Raw genomic sequence first — 15,047 nt, 5'->3', positions numbered from 1 at the left:
GCGGCAGCTGCATACTCACGCCGGGCAGTTGGATCGCATGCCAGAGTCCCGTTGTGTCGCGCCACATGACTGCTCCCCTCAGGGGCCGCGCCACTCCTCTATATATCTAAGATTACAAATTCTTTGTTTTCTACTACTTAGAGAAAGCATGCTTACAATGTGTGAAACACCTGATTTATTTTTATCTTTCTTCATAGAGAAAGGTTGAAACTATACACAAATATGTATCTGTCTGTGAAAAAATAATTTAATTAAGGGAAGCTGTAGCCAGCAGGGAGATTCAGTTACTGATTTGTATCTTAGGTGTGTTTTTCTTTAATTCCTGTAATGTACTTGTCATAAAGGTTAATCTTTTGGTATATAATTTACCTACACCTGTAATTATTTCATGAAATTTCTTAAGGCAAAGCTGAGTATAGACTAAATTGCAAAATCGCGTGAAAAGAGTACCGGCACACGGTAATTCTGTTCTGTGCGAACCCTTTCTCGTGTACATACTTGCATACTCATTTTATAACACAAAAAACAAAGACGTCAGTTGTCACAACACTGCTGACGCAGTTAATTCTGAAAAGCATAAGGCAGGGTACACACTTGCAAGTGCGATGTTGCAACAATTTTTCCATCTTGTTTTCATTTGCTTTTTCTGCATTCAATTTTTAGTTTCACTTACCATTTTTTATTTTATAGAATCAGAAGAGCGCAATATGGGGGGAAAATGGGTAGGGGATCCATTTGAATCTCTTTCCTGAATTCAATGGATCATGAGACTGATTGGACTATGGAAGTGGCAAATGGAAGCTGAAAAGGGCTGTGCTGCACACAGTGATATGTTTTAAGGCATAGGCAAACCAGACAGAGGTTCAGGTACCTTTAGGAAGGAGCACCACCAAGCTATTCGTAGCACACTATACTGTATGACATTATTTTACACAACTGCTGCTTAGCACGCACCTTGCTCATTTACCAAAGAAGGCTTCCCTGGAGACTGATTTTCCCTACCCCCCCCCCCCCCCCCCTCCTGCAGAGATCAGCAGCCGGTAGTTTGATCTCACCTCTCCCCATTCCAATGACGAAGGCTGCTCGCCTCTGACTAGAACTCCAACCAGCTTTGTACAGCTGCAAGTTTGTACAGCTTCAAGTACCGAATCCTGGCTTGATGACATACTGTACATGCGGCAATATGTGATTTTTTTTTTAGTATGTATTTATTTATTTTATACTAAAACAGAATAACCTATTAAATGTGAACTTCAGTCAAATGAAGACAGGTTCATGTATTAAACTACTTAGAACATTTAAAAATATACTGTCTGAAATGTTTTTTTAATGAATACAGAATTGGATTTAAAGCAAAATTGCAATGGGGATAAAAGTTATATACTTACTTCAGTAGATGGAACCTTCTGAATGGTCCACACACTCAATTATACCATGTTCTGTTTATTCAGAAAACGTGACACACCATTCCACAACCAATGAGTCGTTTCGGGGCCCCGCAGGGTCCCCTTTGTCAAGGCTACAGTACACCATTCTGTACTGTAGCCTTGACAAAGGGGACCCTGCGGGGCCCCGAAACGACTCATTGGTTGTGGAATGGTGTGTCATGTTTTCTGAATAAACAGAACATGGTATAATTGAGTGTGCGGACCTTCTGGAGCTTTTCGTGGATTACAAATATTGGTCCAGCACCTCGCCAGTGGTGTGCGACCTCATTCTCTGTGCAGCTTCTGAATGGTCCAGACGCTTCCCGGACGCCCATGGAGCCTACTTTTCCAGTGCAGGATCTCTATTCACCTTCTGACCACGCTCCTGACCATAGACGAACACATCCAAACTGGGCATATATGTGTAAGGTCTGCACATGCCAAGTTCAAAAAAGGCTCATTCTATTTGGCATGTGTGGACCTTATTTGCACATGCACAGTATGTATGCGCTTATCCAGGGCTGTGCTTGTGGCCAGTAGAAGCCTAATTGACTAACAGAGTTGGATAGGTGTTCAGGGACCTTGTCGGGGAATGTTGGGCTGTAGGAGAATCTAGGAAGCCTATTATAGGTAAGTATCTTTTTTTATAATTTACTTCAGGTACCCTTTAGAAACTCATGGCACTCATGATGCTGCAGTGCTGTTTCCATTCAACTACATTGAGTGGGATCACACTGCCCAGTGCACAGAAATGTATGCAGCCGTGTGTTGACAATATGCATTGCTGTGCAGTGCATAAGTGGAGACATCAAACAGCGCCATCTTTGTATTGTCTGATTGCACTAGCGTTGCTGTAATCAGAAATGCAATTTATAAGTTTGGACAAGCCCTTAATGGTGTATTTATGGTTTCCTAGAATTCTAATACTGCTAAGTTCCAAAATATTGAACCTTTTATTTCTGTAGGGCATTTTACTCATTCACCATTTTGTTTTACAGTGGAACATAGTCTGTGATGATGACTGGAAAGGACCCCTGACAACGTCTCTGTTTTTTGCTGGTGTTCTTACAGGCTCATTTATTTCTGGACAGCTCTCTGATAGGTAATTTTCAGTCCAAAAATTAAATATATGTTAACCTGTGTCACCAGTGATTTTGATCTAATGAACAATTTTTAGAACACATGATGCTTATAACACAACTATTGTTGTGTTACCATCTATCTGCTGAAATTCTCCCACTGGAAGGCAAGTTTCTAACATTTCAAGCCCCTTTCACACAATCGCGTTGTGTCACTCTGCTCGGCCGCTCCCATGTTACAGTGGCCATTAGTTTGTATGAAACTGGCCACATTACTCATGACACAGAAGCGATGCAGACTCTGCAGTGCGTTGTCGAGTTGTATTGCCTAGCACACAATTGCACTGAAGTCAATGGCACGACAATGATCTGAACAGACAGTAGCAGTGCAGCATGCAGGCGCCGATCATTAAAATGTTGGTGACCTTCTTCCTGTGCAGCAGGAAGCACATTGCTGATCAGAAAGTGGAGCTACGCAAATTACCCTGTCTACGCATTCTGCCGCAGGAAGATTTAAACATGAAATGGTGCAGTGCGTTTTTGTCCTGCCCCATGATCCCCTGCTGCAGGACAATCGCACCGCCCCATGTGTGAAACCAGCTTAACCACTTCTGGACCTCGATGATTGAAATCTACGCCCTGTTTTGATCCCCTTACCGCTGCCAGGGCATAGATTTCAATCATCCCGCCTCTACCGCTGATCATGTCGCACTCTCCCCGGTGCAGATCACTCCCCCTGCCATCTATATGATGGCAGAGCTGTGTGAGTCTGTCAGGAGCAAATTTCATTGGCGCCTGACCCTGTCATCACGGTAAGCCGATCCCATTGGTTTACATTGATGGACAGCATCAGGAGCCAATTAAAGCGAAGACAGGTGCCTGCGGGGATAGAGGAGCGGCGTGACTGGCGGGAGCTGCTGGCATGTGTGGCGATTCATCAGGAAGAGATGTTCTTTGATACCAGCAGTCTCTGGTCCTTAAAGGCGAATTTAACAAAAAAAAGCTTTACTCCAGCCCCTAGCAGCCGACTGTCCCACGCTGTCACCTCCGCCGCTGTCCTGGCATCTGTTCTTGGTCTGGAAGCCGACCCCGAGGTCGTCCGCACTGCGCATGTGCGAACCGCTGCTGTCAATCAAGCACACGTTGTACGGGGCTTACTGCGCAGGCGCAGTAGTTCTGCGGACGACCTCGGGGGTCGGCTTCCGGACCGAGAACGGAGACCGGGACAGCGGCAGGGAGTGGAGGTGACAGCGTGGGACAGTCGGCTGCTAGGGGTTGGAGAAAGCCCAAGGTGAGTACAGCTTTTTTTTGTTAAATTCGCCTGATGACTCCTTTAAGGGGGCAGAGGTTGCTGGTACAAAAGTGGTTAAGTATTAACAATTGATCTACTTTCTTAAACGCTTTTTTCTTTTATTAATATTAGACAGTAGGCAAAACACATTGGGGTTGAAGTTGTACACGCGATAGTGCTGCGTAGCATGCACTGGTAACTTACGCGCACTCCATTCACAAAACGGCCGATCCACTTATCTTATCCAGTTGCTTCCTAGGGCATGATCCCCGATTCCCGAACTTTGATTAGCCCAATAGACTGCCTGTCACTTGTAGCAAAATTGTCACAGTTAAGGGTAGCTATACACTAATAGATGGCCTCTAGATTTGATCATCAGATAGATACCTCTCAGATAAAATCTAACATTTTCAACAGATTTAAAGGAACACTATCAAGTAACATGTTTTTTAACCTATCTAGCATTAAATTTCTGCAGGATTTCTGTGCAAAAAATGGTTCAATTAATTTTCATGACATTTTTGCTTGCAACTTACTAAAATCTGTCAAGCAAGGGTCTAGTATCCATTTTGAGTATTATAATAGTTTAAAAACAAAATCTTGTCAAAAAATTAAATTAAAATTTCTAAAATAAACTTTTTAATCACACATAGAAGAATCCTCCTCAAATATGGATTAAGAAATAAACAGATGCAGAAATAAATACCGTACAGTGTTTATATCTCTCTTATGTGGTACAATAACTAAGGGCCAGTTCACACGCACATTTGCACGTCATTTACCGCCGTTTATGCAAAAGCAGCATTTTGACCTTTTCTTTTTTCCACTGTCTGAAAGCAGCAGGGTCTGGTCGTTCTGGGGTCTATTAGCGCCACACTGCTGTGTCCCCCTGCAGGATAAAAAAATGACGATCGCTTTGAATCGCTGCTGAAAGTCGACAAATGCTTTTCTGCACGCTTGAAGAAAAGCATTTGGATGAGACTCTGGGCAAGTGATTGAGACATCTGCCTGAACCAGCCCTAAAGGTCCATACACACGCTGGTCTGAACTCTGAGTGGTGCACCATAACGACTGACATGGTAGGGGTGGTCATTATGGTCAGACCAGCGTGACTACATCAGGCGCACAACGATTGCATGAAGATCCGGCAGATTAGATTTTTAGTAATGCCCGAGCACAGCACAATAGCATTTTTCTCGCTGCTCCCACCACCAGAAACTTCTCCATTACACACGCTCATGGTTTCTCCGCTCCCCCCTGCATAGCAAAAGATGCATCGCGTGCAAAGGCTGATGACACTTCTGTACAGTGTTAGTGCACTGTTGCCTTTGGCTGATGACGCCTCTGGCTGATGCATAGTTACATATAGTTATTTGGGTTGAAAAAAGACATACGCCCACAGAATTCAACCAGAGAACAAAGTACAACACCAGCCTGCTCCCTCACATATCCCTGTTGATCCAGAGGAAGGCGAAAAACCCTTACAAGGCATGGTCCAATTAGCCCCAAAAGGGAAAAAAATTCCTTCTGGACTCCAGATGGCAATCAGATAAAATCCCTGGATCAACATCATTAGGCATTACCTAGTAATTGTAGCCATGGATGTCTTTCAACGCAAGGAAAGCATCTAAGCCCCCTTTAAATACAGGTATAGAATTTGCCATAACTACTTCCTGTGGCAATGCATTCCACATCTTAATCACTCTTACTGTAAAGAACCCTTTCCTAAATAAATGGCGTGTGTGTGTGTGTGTGGGGGGGGGGGGGGGGTGGTGTGAAGGGACAAAAAGCGCATCTGACGGAGCGGCTCCCAGTGGGTGGGGAGGTACCAAGAACAATACCGTTGGGTCATGCCTAGGCATAGCTAAAGGTCCGACATGCCAGATCTTTAGGGATCATCATTGGGCCACTGTACACATTCTGGTCTGCTGCACAACTCTTAGCCAAGATTTACATCACTCAATCCCAGCCATTTTGACTATGTCACCCTGTGCTGATGTTTCTGCCCCCTGCGATTACCTGGTTTAAGTCCCCTTTATGTTTCTTCTTCACCCGCTGCCTACTAACTGTGACTGCCGGTTATTTCCTTGCACTCTTTCTACCTTCAAGCAACATCTAGGAACTATGCCTTTATTGCCAACAGGCTATATGGCATGGTCATTCCTCATCATGCCACTTCATTTTTTTTTATGGATTATGTTGATCATGTATGATCTGATCCCATCTGTTGGCCATACTTCCAGATTTACATATGTGGCACTTCACATGTCTCCTGCATAGCTCCAGCTTATTACTCTAATTCATATTGAATTGTATCTGTAATAATTTTATCTATATTAGACCACTAGCTATCGTATTATCCATGTTATGACTGTATAGCCTAACCTCTTTACTTTACAGCTATTGCTTGTCAGATGACCATTACTGAGCATAACAGGGACTCAATCTGAAAATAGTGGAGCAGGCTAGCCTTCTGTGACTCATCTCAGCCACTATTTGAGCAGCAAGTATCCCACTCACCAGGTTTTCAGGTGAAATTGTATAGGCTGACATGTGGCACAGGTTGACACTCCTCCCACTGAGTAAATGAGTTTGAAAGAATAATATCCAATACATTTCTATATATGATTTTGCCCCTTAATGGGGTATGCTTTTCAATGTTACGATATGTTATGCAGGCTCATTATGGTCCGGGTCCTTATTGTTGTCCAGAACACCAAGGCTAGGTTTACTAAGTGTGTACCTGTCACACTTCCCTGCCTGTTTTCTAGTTCATAATTTGTTATTGTGCTCTATATGTTTTTACTATTCATTGGTCTTCGTTATCACGGGGACACTACTAAATAAGGTATACAACTATAGCCACTCAAAAATAGTTAGATAATGGTTAAATACTTTCCCATAATGTGCATGGGTCTAATTCCCCAGGCAAAAGACACAAAGCCATCTTAGATATAATGAGACATTCTCCTGACATTATTTGTCTGCAAGAGACACACTTCTCTACCAAATTAGCCCCTCATTATTTCCATAGATCTTTCCCTACAATGTATATAGCCAAAGCTCCTAAGAAACACAGAGGTGTTCTCACGCTTATTAAATCTACTTTACCACTTACTGCCACATCCACTATAGCTAATAACCAGGGTAGATTCCATATTATAGCAGGTTAGCTCCTCAATAAACCTATTATTCTGATCAATGCTTATGCCCCTCCAGAAGCTGCTCTGCAGACAATTCTTGACATTTCAAACCATCTCCTCTCTCTCCCGAACTCTTTTATTATTTGGGCAGGTGATTTCAACCTAACAATAACTGAGGCCCTTGATAAATCCCACCCCTCACCAGACAAACTCTCCAAAAAGCTTCGGCAGAAATTTCTAGAAACACAAGTGAACCTTGGTTGATTCTTGGAGGGAGCTAAATTTCCAGAGGCGAGGTTATACCTTCTACTCCGCTCCCCACAATGTCTACTCAAAGATTGACCACATTTTGGTTTCTGCCTCTCTGATCCCCTCCCTACTCTTCATAAGACTAATTCCTGTTAGCTGGTCAGACCATGACATGGTACTCCTGTACATAGATGGCCTTGCACAGCCCTCCATTAGCTTTAGATGGAGGCGCAATGATTCCCTTTTAGTTCACCCCTTCACTAAAACTGAAATTGCCGAAGCACTTAGAACTTATTTTATCGAAAATGCCACTTCTGACACTTCCCCAATGACAATTTGGCTTGCGCATAAAGCAGTTCTAAGAGGCAAACTCATCCAAGTTGCAAAAAACAAATTAGCAGAAGAAACAGTAGTTCATGCACACAAAACGGTCCTCTTGAGAATACTTTCTAGAAAACACAGCTCTTGCAACTCCTCTGTGCCTCCACGTGTAAGATAGATCAGTCACAGTTCTATAAAGCAATAAAGAAGCACGTGGGCACCAGTAAAATGCACACCACTGTGTTTAATTTGATTCCACATAATTTCCAACAGATGTGACAATAGATTGGCAATACATCACCCCCTCCGGGTACACCCAGCATAGAGACCTCTTGGTCGACAATTGTTTTGCATTTAATATGCATCTTCTCGGACCGTTTATAGTCTCAGCAGCGAGGTATAGGGCTCCACGCTGCCAAACAAGCGCTTCCCTTTAAAGCACTTCCGGGTGCACTCTCCTGCTCCCGCTGGAAAATCCGCTTGCTCCATTCGCGTGACGCAATTAATGCGGACGTTAGTGCGCACGCGTGCGTGACGCATATTTCTGGTCTCCTGCGTCCCATGGCTAAAGGTGCGTTCCAAAGGGCGCACACTCACTCTCATGTGACCAATTATGCTGCAGACAGGACTATGCAAAACTATGCAAACAATTGGAGCAGCAAATCCACCGGGGGTGGGGGGGGAGCAGTTACCAAGCATAGGATATTACACAAGTATAGGGGAAAGGTCTACAATGTTATGCTTCATATTAAAAAAAGATACTAAAAATAGAGTAGAAAAGAGCCTCATTAGTGACATGAGGAAAAAAGGAAGACACCATTTAGACCCAGCAGAGAGGTTCAAGGTAGGAAATACTAGCTGGACAATTATCTATTATTAGTAACTATTAGTTTACATTTTATATACAAAGTCCTCCTCAAAATTCTAACCATCAGCTTATAGAAAGTATAGGAGCAAATATTTACATTTTATCTGAGAAAAAAGTAGTTTTTTTATATAACTTATCTCTCAAGGAACTCCCCAAGGTCATTCTTATCGTTAAAACGTAAGGGACCCATGGCTTCTGTTTCAGATATGAGATATGCTTCACGTTGCCGCAATATTCTCTTGCGGTCCCCTCCCCTCCTGGGACTTGGGACATATACCAAACCCGCCATTCTTAGAAGTGAAGGATCACTGTTGTGCACTGATCTAAAGTCCTCGACCAGTTTAGGTACACCTCCACCTTTACATATTGACCTGATGTGTTCCACAAGTCTCTCACGCATAGGTCGCGTGGTCTCACCGATGTAGTATCTAAGACAGGGACAGAAAAGCACATACACCACAAATGCTGTCCAGCAGGTTATGAAGTGTCTGACCTGGAATTCAAGGTGTCCTATCCTAAGATTTGCTGCTCTCAGCATTTGGTTACAGGTAGGACAAAAACCACACAGAAAACTTCCTATGGCTCTCCTACCACTTAACCAATTTTCTTGATGCTGCTGAACATGTACACTTTGTGTGACCATAGATCCAATGGTAAAGCCTTTTCTGTAGGCCATAGTTGGTGCTCTAAGCACCTTTTCCCCTAGGCCTGTATCTCGTTCTAAAATAGGCCAATTTTCTAAAATGATTTCTTTAATCTTCTCTGACATGGGGGTGTAATCAAATACAAAAACAAAGTTTTCGTTCCCTTACGGTTTTTCACTCACCTCGGGAACTCCTCCCACCTGTTTCATCAACTGGACTCTATCCTGTTTCCTAACTTTCTCCAATGCCCTATCAAGTATCGTAGCATCATATCCTTTATCAATAAATTTCTGATACATCTCACTTGACTGTATCTCAAAGTCCTATTGATTGGCGTTATTTTTTTTAACCTCATCCAAGTTGCAAGTAGGTTAAAAAGAGCTCACACACAGGAACACTAAACTCTTACCTATAAACTTCATAGACTTACCTACCTAAACCCAATATGCTCCCTCACGGTTTTTATCTAGACAAATAAAAGACTTGGCAATACAGCTGCATCTGGTCCTCGCCAGCATTGTCGAAAGGGCTATCACCTTGACCAAAGCTAAATACTTTGAAAAAGCCAACAAACTGGATACTTGGTTAGCTCGCAAATTACGACGACAAGAAAAAATTAATGCAACCTTTAGAATACACACCCCCTCTGGTGAAATCACTAGCCATCCTGGATAAGGTCCATGACGCATTCTGGCGATTCTACTCCCAGCTGTACACAGATCCTGCAACGTCCTCTATCAGACATCAAAACCTACCTAGACAAATTAAAACTCCCCAAATTAAATACTAAAGGCTGCAAGATCCTTAACACACCTATCATCTCTGAGGAGGTTGTGGCCACAATCAAAAAACTTAAATCTGGCAAAGCTCCGGGCCCCGACGGCTACTCCGCAACCTATTATAAAAAATACCAACATATCCTGACACCCTACCTCACCTCTTGCCTAAATCATATTATGACTAACCATGCTCCCCCCACCTTCCCTTATCCCTAAACCGGGCAAAGACCATCAATCTGTAAAGAATTTTCGCCCCATTTCCTTGCTCAACTGAGACTACAAGATACGTACATCAATTCTTGTGGCTAGGTTGAACAAGCTCCTCCCTGATTTAATTTCCAAAGATCAGGTTGGATTTATTCCAAACCGCCAGGCCTCAGATAAGGTTAGGCGAAAGGTACTCCTCATTAAACATGCTAATGCCACCAAAACACCTCTATCCCTGTTAACTGTAGATATTGAAAACCCCGTAGGTTCTTAATGCTACACAAGCTTGATGGAGGACTTTCTGTCCCCAACCTCTCTAATTACAAAGCCTCTCAAATTGCCCAAATCATGTCGATCTATGCTAATCGGCATACTCCCTCTTTGATTAGTATTGAAAATGATCTACTTTAGCCGTTTTCCTGGAAGGATATGCTTTGGTCTCTGGGACCCCATATGCCCCAAATACAGAAACTATCCCCTGTAACTGCCCATACATTGCGGGTTTTGAGAAGCTTAAGATTCCAATATAACCCCCAATCCCACACATCAATACTAACTGAACTCTTTGGTAACCCAGACTTTATTCCTGGCTTGGACCTCACAGCTTTTTATTGGTGGAAAATATCTAACCTCACTACTATCTCCAAATTACTAAACAGGGGCAAACTTCCTTCCTTGGTTGACTTAACAAGTGGTCTGAATGCTCCTTCCTCTGAAATTTTCAGAGGTCGCCAACTTCATCACTTCCTTCACTCTTTCCAAGAACCTTCTCTAGATGCCCCCTTCACATTTGTTGAAACAAACTGCCTTTATGACCCACTCATGCCAGGCTTAATTTCCTATCTATATTTTATACAGAACCATCCCCCTGACTCTTAAATATGCCTTTATGAGATCTTGGGAGTCTGATATGGGTGAGACTCTCACGTGGGAAGAGCGGAGGAAGTCCTTTGAGTCTCTATGAAAAAGGAGCCTTCAGATGACTGCAATGGAAGTTTCTCTCCACCTCCTTCATCATACTTATTTGTTTCCATAAAGACTAGCCCCGATGTTCCCCTCTACCTCTCACCTCTGCTTCAGAGGTTGTGCTGCTTCAGAGGTTGTGCTGCTTCAGAGGTTGTGCTGCCACCGGTTCCCTACTATATATTTGGTGGGATTGCCCGGTGGCTTCGCAGCTCTGGACAAGAATCGAGAGGTTGCTCAAATGTTCCTACTAGGTATCAAACCGTATGGTTTGAAACCTGCTGTCCACAAACTGTCTCAGCATATTTTAGCCTCGGCAAAAGTTTTCATAGCTTCTCAGTGGAAACAGACTTTGCTAGATTTTAAACGCGTTGAACATCTCATAGATTAAAAAAAATGATATATGAATGATATATGAACGTATTAATGCAAGAATTGCCGAGAACTGCCTTCCTCATTTTGAAAAGGTGTGGCAACTGTGGGTGGACTACTGGGAGGACCTAAATGTTTCACATTCTTAATGATTAAGTTCCCTGGAATGCTCATTCTTAGAATTAGCAGCCTCAATCTTCCTTTTGTGACCAAAACCTGTATTTCACAGTCCTTATATTTTCTAAGTATTTAAAGAGGAACTCCAGTGAAAATAATGTAATAAAAAAGTGATTCATTTTTACAATAATTATGTATAAATGATTTAGTCAATGTTTTCCCATTGCATCTTTTAAATCCCTGATTTACATTCTAACATTACATGGTGACTTTAGGTGTATGGTGAGTTCATAGAAGATGTTATTTTTTGTCACAAGTTTGTGAAAAAAAACAATAAAAATCAATGACCACTAAGTGTCATTTTCCACTAACTTGTGACAAAAATATAAAATCTTCTATGAACTCACCATACACCTAAAGGAATACCTTGGGGTGTCTTCTTTCTAAAATGGGGTCACTTGTGGGGTTCCTACACTGCCCTGGCATTTTAAGGAGAAGTAGTATAATGTGTTTTGGGGTGTATTTTTACACATACCCATGCTGGGTGGGAGAAATCTCAGTAAATGACAAATTTTTTTTTATTTATTTTTTTTTTTATTTTTTATTTTTTTTTTACACACAATTACCCATGCTGGGAGAAAATTCTCTGTAAATGGACATGTGTAAAAATACATCCCAAAACATATTATACTACTTATCCTTAGTACGGCGATACCATGTGTGACACTTTTTTGCAGCCTAGGTGCGCTAAGGGGCCCAAAGTCCTATGAGTACCTTTAGGATTTCACAGGTCATTTTGAGGCATTTGATTTCCAGACCACTCCTCACGGTTTAGGGCCCCTAAAAGGCAGTATAGGAACCCCACAAGTGACCCCATTTTAGAAAGATGACACCCCAAGGTATTCCATTAGTAGTATGGTGAGTTCATAGAAGATTTTATTTTTTGTCACAAGTTAGCGGAATTTGATTTTTATTGATCTTTTTTTTTCATGAAGTGTCATTTTCCACTAACTTGTGACAAAAAATAAAATCTTCTATGAACTCATCATACACCTAACGGAATACCTTGGAGTGTCTTCTTTCTAAAATAGGGTCACTTGGGGTCCTACACTGTCCTGGCATTTTAGGGGCCCAAAACCGTGGGGAGTAGTCTGGAAACAAAATGCCTCAAAATGACTGTTCAGGGGCATAAACATCTGCAAATTTTTTATGACAGGTGGCGTCTATTTGAAAAGGGCTCCTGGAAAAAAGGGCTTCTGGTGTAGCCCATATATACCAAATTCGGCTACAAAAAGGGCGCCTGGTGTAGCCCATATGCCAATTTCGGCTACAAAGGGCACATGATGTAGCCCATGTATGCCAACTTCGGCTACAAAGGGCGCCCACCTGGTGTAGCCCATATGCCAACTTCGGCTACAAAGGGCACATGGTGTAGCCCATATATGGCAACATTCGGCTACAAAGGGCGCCTGGCGTAGCCCATATATGCCAAATTCAGCTACAAAGTGCACCTGGCGTAGCCGAAAAAGCTAGTTTTAGTTTATTTAAAAGGATACTGTTATAAGCAAAATTTGTTGGGCTATAAAAGGGCTCTAGATATAGCTAAGAAAAGTGATTATTATGACCTAACTGCTCCCTACTCTCACACAGAACCCTCCCCTGATGGTGCCTAACCCCCTAGGTGGTGCCTAACCCTAAGACCCCCCCCCCCCATTTGGTGCCTAAGACTCCCCAGGTGGTGCCTAACCCTAAGACTCCCCTGGTGGTGCCTAACCCTAAGACCCCCCTTCCCCCCCGCTTGTGATGCCTAATCCTAACCTCCCCTGCACCCTCGAATCAAAAATCTCGGCTATAAAAGGGTGCGCTTTTGTAGCAGAATCAAAAACCTTTTAGCCAAATAAAAAATACGGGCTACAAAGGGGCGCCCTACTGTAGCCAAAAACCTTGTAGCTGAATAAAAAATTTGGGCTACAAAGGGGTGCCCTTTTGTAGGCGAAAACCTTGTAGCCGAATAAAAAATATGGGCTACAAAAGGGTGCCCGCTTGTAGCCTATATCAAAACTCAGGAGCCCTTTTCACCACCTTGTAGCCCATATTTGCAGAAATAACACTGATGTCTATGGAGGAGCCCTTTTCATACAGGCAGCTCAGGAGCCCTTTTCAACGGATCCCGACAGGTGGTCTATGAGGGGCCGAATTTTGTGGAACCGGTCATAAGCAGGGTGGTCTCTTAGATGACAGGTTGTATTGGCACTGAAGTGCAGGAAGCGCAGGATGTTCTCAAATTGTGACCTGGACATGGCAGTAGGGAACATGGGCATGTGATGTATTGGGTGCGTAGACCAATAAGACCGCAATACATTCTTTTTGAATAGACCCATGTTAAGGAGAAGGCCCCAAAAAATGTTACGTTCGGAAACTTGGAGTGGCTTCCACCGAAGAGACTAGGCATGGTAGTTTCTTGGATTGGCGGTTGCGTATTGTGTGGCATAACAGTTGGTCTCAGCCACAATTAAGTCGCAGAGACCAGCAGTGATCAGAAAAAAAAATTCTGTCACTGCGGTGGGGCGGGTGAGGTTTTGGCCGGGTGATTAGAAGCACGCAGGGGGAAGATTAGGGCCTGATCTGATGGATTGGAGTGATAGGGGGTGACAGGTGGTGACAGGAGGGGATTGATGGGTGTCTCAGGGTGTGATTAGAGGGCAGAATAGATGCAAGCAATGCACTAGAGAGATGATCAGGGGGGATCAGGGGGGGTCTGAGGGTGAGGGTGGGTGTTTGGGTGCCCGCAAGGGGCAGATTAGGGTCTGATCTGATGGGTGGCAGTGACAGGGGGTGATTGATGGGTGATCAGTGGTGGATTAGAGAGGAGAACAGATGTAAATAATGCACTGGGGAGGTGATCAGGGGGGTCTGAGGGTGAGGGCGGGTGTTTGGGTGCCCGCAAGGGCAGATTAGGGTCTCATCTGATGGGCAGCAACGACAGGTGGTGACGGGGCTACTGGTGAGTGATAGTTGATCAGGGTGTGATTAGAGGGGGGAATAGATGCAAGCAATGCACTGGTGAGGTGATCAGGGGGGGGGGGTCTGAGGGCGATCTGAGGGTGTGGGCGGGTAATTGGGTGCCCGCAAGGGGCAGATTAAGGTCTGACCTGATGGGTAGCAGGGACAGGGGGTGATTGATGGGTGATTAGAAGGGAGAACCAATGTAAATAATGCACTGGGGAGGTGATGAGAGGGGGTCTAAAGGCGATCTGAGGGTGTGGGCGGGTAATTGGGTGCCCGCAAGGGGCAGATTAGGGTCTGATCTGATGGGTAGCAGTGACAGGGGGTGATTCATGGGTGATTGATGGGTGATCAGTGGGTGATTAGATGGGAAAACAGATGTAAACAATGCACTTGGGAGGTGATCTGAGGGTGGGTCTGCGGGCGATTTGATGGTGTGGGCAGGTGATCAGGTGCCCGCAAGGGGCAGGTTAGGGTCTGATCTGATGGGTGGCAGTGACGGGGTTATTGATGGGTGATCAGTGGTGATTAGAGGGGAGAACAGATGTAAATAATCCACTGGGGAGGTGATCAGGGGGGTC

General features: G+C 43.8%; 1 protein-coding gene across 1 annotated transcript in view; it reads left to right on the top strand.

The window, feature by feature from the left end:
• LOC137564091 (solute carrier family 22 member 4-like) overlaps positions 1 to 15,047 on the top strand; it is a 146,934-nt gene that overhangs the window by 38,915 nt on the left and 92,972 nt on the right. Inside the window, exon 2 of the mRNA XM_068277444.1 lies at positions 2,426 to 2,529. Coding sequence (XP_068133545.1) covers positions 2,426 to 2,529 — 104 coding nt within the window. The remainder of the gene's footprint in view (positions 1 to 2,425; positions 2,530 to 15,047) is intronic.

This window comes from Hyperolius riggenbachi, chromosome 3 (genome assembly GCF_040937935.1).
Source record: "Hyperolius riggenbachi isolate aHypRig1 chromosome 3, aHypRig1.pri, whole genome shotgun sequence".
NCBI classification, from domain to species: Eukaryota; Metazoa; Chordata; class Amphibia; order Anura; family Hyperoliidae; genus Hyperolius; species Hyperolius riggenbachi.
Note: the sequence above shows the minus strand (reverse complement) of the source record. Positions and strands in the feature narration are given on the sequence as shown.